Below are 16,355 nucleotides of genomic sequence, written 5' to 3' on the forward strand. Positions count from 1 at the left end.
AATAGTAAATATTGATGAGAAATATTCATTTAGGATCTCACCTATGTCATGTGGATCCGCACATAGATGATCTTGTTGATCCTTAAGAGGCCCTACTCTCTCCCTTTATGTATTTGTAGAAGCTCTTTGGATTCTCCTTTGCCTTACGTGCCAAAGTAATCTCATGTCCCCTTTTTGACCTAATTTCTCCCTTAACTACTCCACACCCTCTATACTCTTCAAGGGATCCATTTGATCCCATCTGCCTATGCATGTCATATGCCTCCTCCTTCTTCAATATCCTGAGTCATATCCCAGGGTTCCCTACTTCCACCAGCCTTGCCCTTCACTCCAAACGGAATGTGCTTACCTGAACCCTGGTTAACATACTTTTGAAAGCCTCCCTTTGCCTGCCAACAGACTCCCCCAATCAGCTTTTGAAAGTTTCTGTCTAATAAACACTGCAGAATTCCTAGTCTCTAACCTGCTCTTGCAACCACGGTATATAAAACGGCTGGCCCATGGGAGTCACCACAGAGAAAAATGCCAACACTGCCTGTGGATTGGTGTGAACTACAACACAGCACAGCTACAAACTTTGATGCTGAAAACAACAACCCATAATGACACCTGGTATTTCATTTGCCACAAAATCTGCCTCTCAAGGAATGGCCACTTCAGCCATCAGCAAAGGCTGTCATTTGATTACAGCCTATCTGAAATGGATTGTCTCTTTGTGAGTCCATCATCTGTCTTTGGTGGAAGGATGGCAACGACAATCCAGCTTTAAATCGATAATAACCCCGTGAATATGGATTAGTGGGAGATTGAACAATGATAATTTCATTGAATGTCAAGAGGTAACGGTTAGATTTTCTCTTGTTGTAGATGGCCAATGCCTGATGCAACTGCCACTTGCCAATTATCAGCCCAAACTTGAATGTGGCCCAGGTCTTGTTACATATGTACATGGTCTGCTTCAGTATCTGAGGAATTGCAAATTGTGGTGAAAAAGCTGGTGAAAAAGGTTGGATCTCATGGGATAAAGGGGGAGGTGGCTAGATGGGTGGAGAACTGGCTTGGTCACAGAAGACAGAGGGTGGTAGTGGAAGGGTCTTTTTCCAGCTGGAGGCCTGTGACTAGTGGTGTTCCGCAGGGCTCTGTATTGGGACCTCTGCTGTTTGTGATTTATATAAATGATCTGGAAGAAGGTGTAACTGGGGTGATCAGTAAGTTTGCAGACGACACAAAATTGGCAGGACTTGCAGATAGTGAGGAGCATTGTCAGAAGCTACAGAAGGATATAGATAGGCTGGAAATTTGGGCAAAGAAATGGCAGATGGAGTTCAATCCTGATAAATGCGAAGTGATGCATTTTGGTAGAAATAATGTAGGGAGGAGCTATACGATAAATGGCAGAACCATAAAGGGTGTAGATACGCAGAGGGACCTGGGTGTGCAAGTCCACAGATCCTTGAAAGTGACGTCACAGGTGGAGAAGGTGGTGAAGAAGGCATATGGCATGCTTGCCTTTATAGGACGGGGCATTGAGTATAAAAGTTGGGGTCTGATGTTGCAGATGTATAGAACGTTGGTTCGGCTGCATCTGGAATACTGCGTCCAGTTCTGGTCGCCACACTACCAGAAGGACGTGGAGGCTTTGGAGAGAGTACAGAGGAGGTTTACCAGGATGTTACCTGGTATGGAGGGGCTTAGTTATGAGGAGAGATTGGGTAAACTGGGGTTGTTCTCCCTGGAAAGACGGAGGATGAGGGGAGACTTAATAGAGGTGTATAAAATTATGAAAGGCATGGATAGGGTGAACGGTGGGAAGCTTTTCCCCAGGTCGGTGGTGACGTTCACGAGGGGGTCATAGGTTCAAGGTGAAGTGGGGGGGGAGGTTTAACACAGATATCAGATGGACATATTTTACACAGAGGGTGGTGGGGGCCTGGAATGCGCTGCCGGGCAAGGTGTTGGAGGCGGACACACTGGGAATGTTTAAGACTTATCTAGACAGCCATATGAACGGAGTGGGAATGGAGGGATACAAAAGAATGGTCTAGTTTGGACCAGGGAGCGGCGCGGGCTTGGAGGGCCGAAGGGCCTGTTCCTGTGCTGTATTGTTCTTTGTACTGAATACTATATAATCATTAGTAAACATCTCACTTCGGATGATATGTTGTAGGGAATTTCACTGATGCAGCATCTGAAGGCTGCATGGTGGCACAGTGGATAGCACTGCTGCCTCTCAGCGCCAGGGACCCGGGTTCGCTTCCCGGCTTGGGTCACTATCCGTGTGGAGTTTGCACATTCTCCGTGTCTGCGTGGGTTTCCTCCGGGTGTTCCGGTTTCCTCCCACAGTCCAAGGATGTGCAGGTTAGGTGAATTGGCTATGCTAAATTCTCCCTCAGTGTTAAAGATGGTTGCACCTAGGACACTACCCTGAGGAACTCTTATAACAACGTCCTGGGCCTGAAATGATTACCCTCCAATAATCAGAACCACAATAATTTGTGCAAGGTGTGCAACCTGTGCAGTTTCCAATTTTCCTAAGGCCTTGTTGCCATACAAAGTTGAGAGCTACCTTGACGTCAAGTGCAATCACTCTCACCTTACCTTTGGAATTCTATTCCTTTGCCCATATTTGGATCAAGGCTATAACAACATCTGGTGCTGAGTCAACCAAACTGAGCATTAGTGAGCAAGTTATTGCTGAATAAGTTCTGTTTGATAGACTGTCAATGATGCCTTCCAAGTCAAATGAATAAGAGTATTCTGGGGGGTGATAATTGGCCAGATTTATTTGTCCTGCTTTTTGTGACCAGGACAAAGTTGAGTATTTTTTTAAAAAACATGTTTGGGTAGTTGTCAGAGTTATAATTTATACTGAAAAAGTATAGCTAATGGTGCAGCTTGCTCTGGAGTATGTCTTCAGTACCACTGCTGGGATGTTGTCAGGTTCCATAGCCTTCAATGTAATCAGTACCTCCAGCCATTTCTTGATATAATCTGGTCTGGAGTGAATCAAAACTTAAGAGGCGGCCAAGATGGATCATCTATGTGTCACTTCTGGTTGAAGTTAGTTGCAAATGTCTTTTGCACTGAAGTGAGGATGGGGATAATTTTGAAGCCTCCTCCCCCGGTTAGTAGTTAATCAACACCATTCACGTGACTGGATGTGGCAGGACTACAGAGCTTTGATCTGATCTGTTGATTGGAGGAATTGCTTGACTCTGTCTATTCCATGCTGCTTTTGCTGTTTAACATATTTGTAGCCCTGTGCTGTGGCTTCAACAGGTTGGCAGCTCATTTTTGAGTGTACCTGGCAAGTTCTCCTACATTCCTCATTGAAGCAGGGTTGGTTGTACCTAAATGCGCGCAGTATACGGAACAAGGTAAATGAGCTTGTTGCGCACACTGAAATTGGCCGGTACAATGTTGTGGGCATCATAGAGTCATGGCTGCAAGGGGTTTAGGGCTGGGATCTAAATATCCAAGAATATGTGTCCTATCGAAAGGACTGGCAGATGGCAAAGGGGGTTGGGTTGCATTGTTAGTAAGGAATGAAGTTAAATCGATAGCTAGAAGTGATATAGGATCAGAAGGCATAGAATCTCTGTGGGTAGAGTTGAGGAATTGCAAAGGTAAAAAGACCCTGATGGGAGTTACTTGCAGGCCCCCTAGCAGTAGTCAGGATGTGAGGCAGAAAATAAATCAGGAGAAAGAAAAGGCATATAAAAAAGGCAATATTATAGTAATCATGGGGGACTTCAATATGCAGGTGGACTGGGAAAATCAGGTAGGTAGTGGATCCCAAGGAAAGGAATTTGTGGAATGTATAAGAAATGGTTTTTCGGAGCAGCTTGTGACAGAGCCTACGAGGGAACAGGCAATTCTGGATATGGTGAAATGTAATGAGGCAGACTTGATTAGAAAACTGAAGGTGAAGAAACCTTTAGGGAGCAGTGACAACAATATGATAGAATTTACCCTGCAGTTTGAGAGGGAGAAGTTGGAATCAAATGCAACGGTATTACAATTAAATAAAGGTAACTACAAAGGCATGAGGGAGGAGCTGGCCAGAGTTGATTGGAAAGGGAGCCCAGCAGGGAAGACAGTGGAACAGCAATGGCAGGAGTTTTTGGGAGGCACAACAGAAATTCATCCCAAGGAGGAGGAAACATGTTAGGGGGAGGACGAGGCATCCATGGCTGATGTGGGAAGCCAAGGGCAGCATAAAAGAAAAAGGAAAAAGCATACAAAGTGGCGAAGATTAGTGGGAAGCCCTTGCTAGTAATATAAAAGAAAATAGGAAGTTTTTTCAAATATATAAAAGGTGAGAGAGAGGCAAAAATAGACATGAGGTTGGAGAGGCAATAATAGGAAACAAAGAAATGGCAAAGGAACTGAATAGTTACTTTGCATCAGTCTTCACGGTGGAAGACACCAGTGGGATGCCAGAGCTCCAGGAGAATCAAGGGGCACGAGTGTAGTAGCTATCACTAAGGAGAAGGTTCTGGGGAAACTGAAAAGTCTGAAGGTGGATAAATCACCTGGACCGGATGGACTACACCCCAGGGCTCTAAAAGAGATAGCTGAAGAAATTGTGGAGGCATTGATGGCGATCTTTCAGGAATTACTGGAGGCAAGGAGGGTCCCAAGGACTGGAAAGTAGCTAATGTAACACTGCTGTTTAGGAAGGAAGGGAGACAGCAGACGGGAAATTATAGGCCAGTTAGCCTGATTTCAGTCACTGGCAAGATTTTAGGGTCCATTATTAAAGGTGAGATTGCAGAGTACTTGGAAGTGCATGATAAAATAGGACTGAGTCAGCACAGCTTCGTCAAGGGGAGGTCATGTCTGACAAATAGTTCTTTGAGGAAGTAAGAAGGAAGTTAGATAAAGGAGAACCAGTGGAAGTGATTTATTTAGATTTCCAAAAGGCCTTTGACAAGGTGCTGCATAGGAGGTTGTTAAATAAGTTAAGAGCCCATGGTGTCAAGCATAAGATCCTGGCATGGATAGAGAATTGGTTGACTGGCAGAAGGCAAATAGTGGGGATAAAGGGGTCTTTTTCAGGATGGCAGCAGGTGACTAGTGGTGTGCCTCGGGGTCAGTGCTGGGACCACAACTTTTCACAATACACATTAACGATTTGGAAGAAGGAACTGAAGGCACTGTTGCTAAGTTTGCAGATGATGCAAAGATATGTAGAGGGACAGGTAGTACTGAGGAAGCAGGGGGCTGCAGAAGGACTTGGACAGGTTAGGAGAGCGGACAAAGAAGTGGCAGATGGAATACAATGTGGAAAAGTGTGAGGTTATGCACTTTGGGAGGAGGAATGGAGGCATACACAATTTTCTAAATGGAGAAATGCTTAGGAAATCAGAAACACAAAGGGACTTGGGAGTCCTTGTTCAAGATTATCTTAACATGCAGGCTCAGTCGGCAGTGAGAAAGGCAAATGCAATGTTGGCATTCATGTCGAGAGGGCTGGAATATAAGAGCAGGGATGTACTTCTGAGGCTGTATAAGGCTCTGGTCAGATCCCATTTGGAGCATTGAGCAGTTTTGGACCCCGTATCTAAGGAAGGATGTGCTGGCCTTGGAAAAGGTCCAGAGGAGGTTCACAAGAATGATCCCTGGGATGAAGAGCTTGTCGTATGAGGAACAGTTGAGGACTCTGGGTCTGTACTTGTTGGAATTTAGAAGGGTGAGGGGGTAACTTATTGAAACTTACAGGATACTGCGAGGCCTGGATAGAGTGGACGTGGAGAGGATGTTTCCAATAGTAGGAAAAACTAGAATCAAAGGGCACAACCTCAGGCTCCTTTAAAACAGAGATGAGGAAGAATTTCTTCAGCCAGAGAGTGGTGAATCTATGGAACTCTTCGCTGCAGAAGGCTGTGGAGGCCAGGTCATTGAGTGTCTTTAAGACAGAGATAGATATGTCCTTGATTAATAATGGAATCAGGGGTTATGGGGAAAAGGCTGGGGATGAGAAAAATATCAGCCACGATTGAATAGTGGAGCAGACACAATGGGCCAAGTGGCCTAATTCTGCTCCTATGTCTTATAGTTCCCTGGCTTGATGGTAACGGCAGAGTGAAGGATATACTGGGCTGTGAAGTTACAGATCGCGATTGAACACAATTTGACTGATTTATTACTATCACACGTATACTGTGAAAAGTATTGTTTCTTGTGCGCTATACAGATAAAGCATACTGTACACAGGAAAGGAGAGTGCAGAATCTAACGCTATACTCATAGCTAGGGTGTAAAGAAAGATCAACTTAATACGAGGTAGGTCCGTTCAAAAGACTGATGGCAGCAGGGAAGAAGCTGTTCTCAAGTCAGCTGGTATGTGACCTCAGACTTTTGTATCTTTCTCCTGATGGAAGAAAGTGGAAAAGAGTATGTCCGGGACGTATGGGGCCCTGAATTATGCTGGCTGTTTTTCCGAGGCAACAGGAAACGTAGACACTGTCACAGGTGGGGGTCTGGTTTGAGTGATGGACTGGGCTTCATTCACGACCCTTTGTAGTTTCTTGCGGTCCTGGACAGAGCAAGAGCCAGACCAAGCTGTGATACAACCAGAAAGAATGCTTTCTATGGTGCATCTGTAAAGGTTGGAGAGAGTCGTAGCAGACATGCCAAATTTCCTGAGCCTTGTTGGTGGGCTTTCTTAACTATAGTATTGGCATGGAGGGACCAGGACAGGTCGTGGGTGATCTGGACACCTGGAAATGTGAAGCTCTCAATCATTTCCACTTCACCCCGTTGATACAGACGGGGCATATCCTCCATTACGTTTCCTGAAGTTGATGAGGGTGGTTATTATCGTTGCACCAGATTTTCTATCTCTTTCCTGTACTCCTGTCTTGTCATTGTTTGAGGTCCGACCCACAATGTTGGTTTCATCAGCAAACTTGAAAATCAAGTTGGAGGGAAATTTGGTCATACAGTCAGTCATAGGTGTATAAGGGGTATAGTAAGGGGCTGAGGACACAGCCTTGTGGGACACTGGTGTTGAGAATGATCCTAGAGGTGTCTTACCCATTCTTACTGATTGCAGTCTGTGGATTAGGAAGAGATCAGCAGCCATCAATTCTGATGGCTGCTAACGGCCCATAGCATCTCATGGATGCCAAGCTGCTACATCTGTTCTGCATCTATTCCATTTAGCATGATGGTTGTACCACACAACACGATGGAGGGTGCACTCAGAGTGAAGCCAGGACTTTCTCTCTACAAGGACCGTGTGATGTTGTCATGAACCGATGCATCTGTGGCAGATAAATTAGTGAGGTCAAAGGTTTTTCCCTTTTATCCACTCTCACGCCACCTGTCTCAGGCCCAGTCTGGCAGCTGTGTCTTTCAGGAATCAATGGCCTGAAGTGATGTTACCGAGCCACTCCTGGTGATGGGCATTGATGTTCCCCACCCACCGTATATTCTGTACCCTTGCCACCCTCAGTGCTTCTTTTAAGTGGTGTTCAACACAGAGGGGTACTGGATTCATCTGTTGAGGGAAGGCAATAGATGGCTTGTCCATGTTTGACCTGATGCCATGAGACTTCATGGGGTTTGCAGTCAATGTTGAATTCTCCCAATGCCATTAATTCCCTCCAATTTCCCACTGTGCTGCCCACTGCCTCTGGTGGATCTGCCTGTTGGTGTGACTGGACATACTGATGGATGATGATGGAGGCACAAGGGACAGTGGATGCAAGGTATGGTTTGGTGAGTATAACTATGTCAGGGTGTTGCTTGACTAATCTGTGGGACACATCTCCTAATTTTGGCACAAATCCCATAATGTTCACCATGAGGAATTTCTGTCATTTCTATTTTCTCGCTCAATGTCGGATTGTCTGTCCGACTTTATTATTTGGCTTCTCTGTTGCGGTTTGACACAGATGAGTGGCTTGCTGGCCATTTCAGAGGACAATTGAGTGTGGAGTCACATGAAGTCAGACTGGGTAATGATGGCAGACATCATCCCCGAAGGACAGGAATGAACCAGACAGGTTTCTGGTGACAATCTGATAATTTAATGACTATTAATGAGACTGGCATGTCATTCTAGCTACTCTGGTGGAATTTGATCTCATGTCTCTGGAGCATTCACATGCGTCTTCCTTAGTTCTTCATTCTTCTGTGCTGTAACCTTTCTATAATTCTAACTAAAATTCTTTATATGATGAAGGTTAATGTCGAACAACCCCTCTGTGTACCCTTCAATTTCCTTGAAGCATCAATATCACCCTCATGTGAGGAAACCAAGGTTGGATGCAGTTTTCCAAGCAAGGCCTGACCAAGGTATTTCAATACAGCATTGCTCCTCATTTAATCAACTGTCCTACCAACACTCACCAAAACTTTATTTACTCTAGTTATTATTTCCAAGCATTTATCTCGAGATTTATGCACTAGAGCACCCAGATCTCTATTTCTCCACCTTCTTTACCATTTTTCCATAAAGAGTACACGAATGCAGAGCATGCCAACATGCATAACACTGCAGATTTCCAAATTAAAGATCATTTGTCAGTCATGAGCCCAACACTTGTCAGTTTTGCTCGGGCTCCTTGATGCCACACTCAGTCAAATACGATCTTGATGTCAAGGACAATCACTCTTACTTCAGCTCTGGAATTCACAAAACGGAGATGTGGCTGTGGGTAGCAGCAAATACTCCTTTTTGATGTTATGAGAATGCAAAGAGCAATGGATAGTTTTAATATATCAAACTCTGGGTTATGGGCTAGTCTATTAGGTGTAGTTTATGAGGATGCCAGAAAAAGTGTAGTCCTGAAGATTGAGAGCAATTTAGAAACCAGCAAAGGATGATCAAGCAACTGATAAAGAAAGGGAAAAGAGAATATGTATACAAGCTATCGAGTACCATAAAGACAGACTGTAAAAGTTGCTTTAGGTACACGAAAAAAGATTAGCTATAATGAAAACGGGCCCATTACTGGTGAGGACAGTAGAATTGATTTTGGAGAACAGGGAAATGGCAGAGATATTAAAACACACACACACTTACTCACCCACATACATTGACCCTCTCACATGCCGGTTATTTTCATTACTTTTTCTTGAACTACTTTGTATTTCTGTTTTTCCTACAAAATAAATAATCTCACATTTCTCTACATTGTATTCCATCTGCCAATTTTTTGTCCATCCTCTTACACCCTCCAAGTCCCATTGAAGTGTCTTTCCTCCTCAAAACTCTCTCTTCTACTTAGTTTTGTGTCATCTGCAAACTTGGAGATATTACATCTAATACCCACATCCAAATAATTGATGCAGATTGTGAATAGCTGGGGCCCAAGTACTGACCCTTGTGTTACCCCACTAATCTCAGCCTGCCAACCTCAAAATGATCCATTTATTCCTACTGTTTTCAGTCTATTAACCAGTCCTCAATCCATGCCAGCATATTACCCCAATCCCATGTGCTCTAATTTTGTTTACGAACCTCTTGTGTGAGGCAATATACCACATCTATCAGATTGCCTTGTCTCTTCTGATAGTATCAAAAAATGCACGTACTCCCAGTGTCTACATGGGTTTCCTCTCTCAGTCCAAAAGACGTGCTGGTTAAGTGCATTGGCCATGCTAAATTCCCCCTCAGTGTACCCGAACAGGCGCCGGAGTGTGATGACTAGGGGATTTTCAGTAACTTTATTGCAGTGCTAATGTAAGCCTATTTGTGACACTAATAAATAAACTTAAACTCCAACAGGTTTGTTAAATTTCATTTCAAAGATGTGGATTGGCCATGCTAAATTGCCCCTTAAGTGTCCCAAGATGTATAGGTCTGATGGATTCGTCATGGGAAATGTGTGGGGTTACAGGGATAGGGTGGAGGAGAGGGCCTGGGTAAGATACTCTGTCATAGAGTCGGTACAGATTCGATGGATCAAATGGCGTCTTCTGTGCTGTGATTCTATGATTTTCCTTTCACAAATCCATGGTGACTCTTCCCAATCCTACCATCATTTTCTAAGTGTCCTGTTATTACATCCTTTATTATAGATTCTACCATTTTACCTACTACTGATATCAGGCCAACAGATCTCTAGCTCATTTTCTCTCTATCCTTCCTTTCTTAAACAGTAGGGTTATATTTGCCAACCTGTCCAAACCACTCCAGAGTCTATAGAATTTTGAAAGATGACTAGCAATGCATCTACCATCTTTGCAGCCACCTCGTTCAACACTTTGGAATGTAGATGTGCGCGCAGATTAGGTGGATTGGCCATGGTAAATCGCCTCTTAAGTAGGTTAGATGGATTAGCCATGGGAAACGTGCATGGTTATGGGGATAGAGCAAGGAAGAAACATAGAAACATAGAAGATAGGAGCAGGAGGTAGTCATTTGGCCCTTCGAGCCTGCTCTGCCATTCATTACGATCATGGCTGGTCATTCAAATCAATAACCTAATCCTGCTTTTTCCCCATATCCTTTGATCCCATTCATCCCAAGTGCTATATCTAGCCGTCTCTTGAATACATTCAATGTTTTGGCATCAACTACTTCCTGTGGTAATGAATTCCACAGGCTCACCACTCTTTGGGTGAAGAAATGTCTCTTCACCTCCATTAAAGACGTGCTGGTTAGGTGCATTGACCCGAACAGGCGCCGGACTGTGGCAACTAGGGGAATTTCACAGTAACTTCATTGCAGTGTTAATGTAAGCCTTACTTGTGACTAATAAATAAACTTTACTTTACTTCTAAATGGTCTACCCTGTGACCCCTGTCTAGTCCTGTTAGAATTTTATAAGTCTCTATGAGATCCCCCTTCATTCATCTGAACTCCAGCGAAGACAATCCTAACCTAGTCAATCTCTCCCCATACATCAGTCCTGCCATCCCCGGAATCAGCCTGGTAAACCTTTGAGAGCAAGAACATCCTTCCTCAGAAAAGGAGACCAAAACTGCACACAATACTCAAGGTGTGGCCTCACCGAGGTCCTGTATAATTGCAACGATACATCCCTGCTCCTGTACTCGAAATCTCTCGCAATGAAGGCCAACACATGCCATTTGCCTTTGTTACCGCCTGCTGCACCTGCATGCTTACCTTCAGTGACTGGTGCACAAGGACACCCAGGTCCCACTGCACATTCCCCTGTCCCAATTTACAGCCATTCAGGTAGTAATCTGCCTTCTTGTTTTTGCTTCCAAAGTGAATAACCTCACACTTATCCAAATTATACTGCATCTGCCATTGATTTGTCCATTCACCCAATCTGTCCAGATCATTCTGAAGGATCTCTACATCCTTGTCACAGTTCATCCTCCCACCCAACTTGGTATCATTTGCAAACTTTGAGATGTTACATTTTATTCCCTCATCCAAATCATTAATATATATTGTGAATATCTGGGATCCCAGCACCGATCCCTGTGGCACCCCACTAGTTACTGCCTGCCAATTTGAAAAGCATCCATTAATTCCTACTCTTTGTTTCCTCTCTGCCAACCAGTTTTTTATCCATCTCAATATACTTTCCCCAATTACATGCGCTTTAATCTTGCGCGATAATCTTGATGCAGGACTTTGTCAAATGCTTTCTAAAAGTCCAAATATACTACATCGACTGGCTCCCCCTTGTCAACTCTACTACTTATATCTTCAAAGAATTCCAACAGATTTGTCAAGCATGATTTCCCCTTCATAAATCCATGATGACTCTGTCTCATCCTGCCACTACTTTCTAAATGCTCTGCTATAAAGTCCTTGATAATGGATTTGAGAATTTTCCCCACTACCGGTGTTAAGGAGTGGCCCTATACTCTGTCAGAGTGTCGGTGCAGACTCGATGGGTTGAATGGCCTCTTCTGTGCTGTAGTGATTCTATGAGATCATCAGGTCCAGGGGAATTATCTATGTTAAGTCCCATTAATTTATCTCATACTATCCAGAATAAAAATAATTAACTGGGGAAGAGCTGACTTCAATGGGGCAAGAACGGAGCTGGATCGATTCGGCTGGAAGAAAAAGTTTAAAGATGTTCAGGTTAAGTGTATTGGCCATACTTAGCTGTCTCTTAATGTCAAAAGATGTGTAGGTTAATCATGGTAAACGTGCAGGGTTACAGGATAGGGCCTTGGTGGGATGCTTTTTCAGAGATTCGGTGCAAACTTGAATGGCCGAATGGCCTCTTTCTATCCTGTAGGGAATCTAGGGTTGGTACTTGAATAGAAACAATGTGCAGGGCTACAGGGAAAAGGCAGGGGAATGGCACTAAATCATGATGCTCGTTTGGAGAGCCGGTGCAGACACGATGGGCCAAATGGCTTCCTTTTGTATCATAACAATTGCGTAGTTATAAACTCTCCTGGACTCTGTTTTTTTTTACACTCAAAGAAGCTTTTATAGTCCCTTTTTTGTTCTTGCCAGTTTACTCTCATAATCAAACAGATCCGAGAACTGGACAAAATTGGGCAAGTCAACATGGATTTATGAAAAGGAAATCATGCTTGACAAAAGGAGTTCTTTGAGGGTGTTAGTTGAAGCACAGGTAAAGGAGAACCAGTGGGTCGGGTGTATTTGGATTTTCAGAAGGCCTTTGATAATGTCCCACACAGGAAGTTGGTAAACAAAATTAGAGCACATGGGAAGTGGGGGTGATATACAATTATGGATTGAGAATTGGTAAATAGACAGGAAATAGAGAATAGGAATAAATGACTTACCCTCAGGATGGCAGACTGTGACCAGTGGGGTGCCATAAGAATCTGTGTTAGGGCCACAATCTACATCAATGATTTGGACGTGGAGACCAATTGTAATATTTCTAAATTTTGCTGATGACACAAAGTTAGGCGGGAATGTAAGTAGTGAAGATGCAAGATGGTTTCAAATGGACGTGGAGGCTAAGTGAATGGGCAGGGACATGGCAGATGGAAGATGTGAATAAGTGTGAAGTTATCAGTGGCAAACGTGACGCCACTGTTTAATAAAGGAAGTAGACAAAAGGCAGGTAACTATAGGCTGGTTAGCTTAACTTCTGTAGTGGGGAAAATGCTTGAATCCATCATCAAGGAAGAAATAGCGAGACATCTGGATATAAATTGTCCCATTGGTAAGACGCAGCATGGGTTCATGAAGGGCAGGTCATGTTTGACTAATTTGGTGGGATTCTTCGAGAACATTACATGTGCAGTGGAAATGGGGAACCTGTGGCTGTGGCATATCTGGATTTCCAGAAGGCATTTGATAAGGTACTGCACCAAAGACTGCTACATGAGATAACCGGTATTATGGGTAATGTATTAGCATGGATAGAGGATTGGTTAACTAACAGAAAGCAAAGAGTGGTGGTAAATGGGTGTTTTTCTGGTTGGCGATCAGTGACTAGTGGTGTGCCTCAGGGATCGGTGTTGGGACCGCAATTGTTTACGATTTACATAGATGATTTGGAGTTGGGGACCAAGTGTAGTGTGTCAAAATTCACAGATGACACTAAGATGGGTGGCAGAGCAAAGTGTGCAGAGGATGCTGAAAGTCTGCAAAGGGATATAGATAATCTGAGTGAGTGGGCGAGGGTCTGGCAGATGGAGTACAATGTTGGTAAATGTGAGGTCATCCATTTTGGTAGGAATAACAGCAAAATGGACTATTATTTAAATGGTAAAAAATTGCAGCATGCTGCTGTGCAGAGGGACCTGGATGTCCTTGTGCAGGAATCTCAAGGAGTTGGTTTGCAGGTGCAGCAGGTAATTAAGAAGGCAAATGGAATTTTGTCCTTCGTTGCTAGAGGGATGGAGTTTAAAAACGGCAAAGTTATATTGCAGCTGTATAAGGTGCTGGTGAGGCCACACCTGGAGTACTGTGTACAGTTTTGGTCTCCTTACTTGAGAAAGGATATACTGACACTGGAGGGGGTGCAAAGGAGATTCACTAGGTTGATTCCGGAGTTGAGGGTTGGCTTATGAGGAGAGACTGAGTAGACTGGGGCTATACTCATTGGAATTCAGAAGAATGAGGGAGATCTTATAGAAACTTATAGAAAGATTATGAAGGGAATAGATAAGATAGAAGCAGGAAAGTTGTTTCCAATGGTGGGTGAAACTAGAACTAGGGGGCATAGCCTCAAAATAAGAGGGAGCAGATTTAGGACTGAGTTGAGGAGGAATTTCTTCACACAAAGGGTTGTGAATCTGTGGAATTCCCTGCCCAGTGAAGCAGTTGAGGCTACCTCATTGAATGTTTTTAAGGCAAGGATAGATAAATTTTTGAACAGTAAAGGAATTAAGGGTTATGGTGAGCGGGCGGGTAAGTGGAGCTGAGTCCACAAAAAGATCAGCCATGATTTTATTGAATGGCGGAGCAGGCTCAAGGGGCCAGATGGCCTACTCCTGCTCCTAGTTCTTATGTTCTATCCACTTTGGTGTAAAAAAACAGAAGACAGAATATTTCATAAATTGAGAGTCTGGGAAGTGTTAGTGTCCAAAGGATTCTAGGTGTCCTAGTTCATGAATCATTAAAAGCTGACAATCAATAAAGCAAATGGTATGTTGGTCTTCATTGCAAGTGGATTTGAGTTCAGAAGATCATAGAAACCCATTCCGCCCATCGAGTCTGCACTGGCAACAATTCCACACAGGCCCTATCCCCATCATCCCACATATTTACCCCGTTAATCCCTCTAACCTACGCATCCTAGGACACTAAGGGGCAATTTAGCATGGCCAATCAATCTAAACCGTGCATTTTTGGAGTGTGGGAGGAAACCGGAGTACCTGGAGGAAACCCACACAGACACGAGGAGAATGTGCAAACTCTATACAGACAGTGACCCAAGCCGGGAATTGAACCCAGGTCCCTAGAGCTGTGAGAGAGCAGTGCTAACCACTGTGCTGCCATGTTGCCCCTTCTTGCTGCAATTGTGCAGAGTCTTGGTGAAACCATAACTTGAGTATTGTGTACAGTTTCAGTCTCCTTATCTAAGGAAGGTTACATTTGCCATACACAGAGTACAACAGAGGTTCACCAGATTAATCGCTGGGATGTTGAGACTGTCTAATGAGGAGGGATTGAGGAAACTGGGTCTGTATTCTCAAGAATTTTGAAGAATGAGAGGTGATCTCATTGAAACTTACAATCTTTTACAGGGTGTGACAGGGTAGATTTGGATGTGGAAACCAATGAATATGGTGTTTCCCCTGGCTGGTGAGTCTAGAATCAGGGGACAGAGTCTCAGAATGAGGGTCAGGTCATTTAACTCAGATAGGGAGGAATTTCTTCATTCAGAGACTGGCGAATCTTTGGAATTCTCTACCCTGGAGGGCTCTGAAGCCCAACCATTGAGCAGTTCAAGACAGAAATCGATATATTTCTGAAGACTTAATACATCAGGTGGTAGCGCAGGAAGTGGTATTGAAGTAAAAGTTAAAGTTTATTTATTAGTCACAAGTAAGGCTTACATTAACACTGCACTGAAGTTACTGTGAAATTCCCCTAGTCGCTACACACTGGCGCCTGTTCGGGTCAATGCACCTAACCAGCATGTCTTTCAGATTGTGGGGGGAAACCGGAGCACCCAGGAGAAACCCACACAGACATGGGGAGAAGGTGCAAACTCCACATGGACAGTGACCCAAGCTGGGAATTGAACTTGGGTCCCTGGCGCTGTGAGACAGCAGTGCTAACCATTATGCCGCCCCAGACAACTAGCCACTGCCTCGCTGAATGGCAAAGCTGGCTTGGCAGTGCTGAATGGCCTGTTCCTATTTCCCACGCTCATCTCTCCTCTCCCTCCCTCACCGAATTCCCAGTTGTCCTCACTCTTCCTGACCTCACCTCTATCATGTTATTCCTCTGACCATCCTCTCATCTCTATCCACGTTATCCCCCACCACCCTCTATTCTTTCCTCCCTTAGTCTTTTCTTCCCATCCCATCTCCCAGTTTTCCTCCTTTTTGCCCTCGTCTACCCCATTACTGCTCCTCTCCCTTCTATCTCCTTTCTTCTGCCTTTCACCTTTTTATTTACATTACCCCATTCCTGGTCCTTTTATCTTCTCCTTTCCTCTCCACTTTGTCCCCCTCTATTCTCCGCCTCCTTTCTCTGCACTCACTTTATTCCTACTTTTTACCTTTTTGTTCTCCTTTCATCTCCCATTGAATGGCAATCAAAGATGTACTTTTCGATCTAGCTAGAAATGAATTATAGAAAGCAAGTCATACCTTATTCCGTATACAGCAGGAGTAAGGTACACCACAAGCAAGTGGTCCAGTTGCACGTCCTTTACAATCATGGTACATGTTCCTTGACCAATCTGTGAAATCTTCTGCACCGCAGCATTTAAACTATAAACAAAAACAGAACAAGTCACAAGTTT

General features: G+C 44.0%; 1 protein-coding gene across 2 annotated transcripts in view; it reads right to left on the reverse strand.

Annotated features, from left to right (window-relative positions):
• The window catches only part of tspan15 (tetraspanin 15), a 143,417-nt gene that overhangs the window by 56,706 nt on the left and 70,356 nt on the right, over positions 1 to 16,355 (reverse strand). For both annotated transcript variants that reach the window (XR_013498994.1, XM_078223656.1), the window contains exon 5: positions 16,201 to 16,323. Coding sequence is in view for 1 of the 2 variants with exons in the window: in XM_078223656.1 (XP_078079782.1) it covers positions 16,201 to 16,323 (123 nt within the window). In the remaining variant the exon portion in view is untranslated. The remainder of the gene's footprint in view (positions 1 to 16,200; positions 16,324 to 16,355) is intronic.

The sequence above is a fragment of the Mustelus asterias genome, chromosome 11 (assembly GCF_964213995.1).
Source record: "Mustelus asterias chromosome 11, sMusAst1.hap1.1, whole genome shotgun sequence".
NCBI lineage: Eukaryota > Metazoa > Chordata > Chondrichthyes > Carcharhiniformes > Triakidae > Mustelus > Mustelus asterias.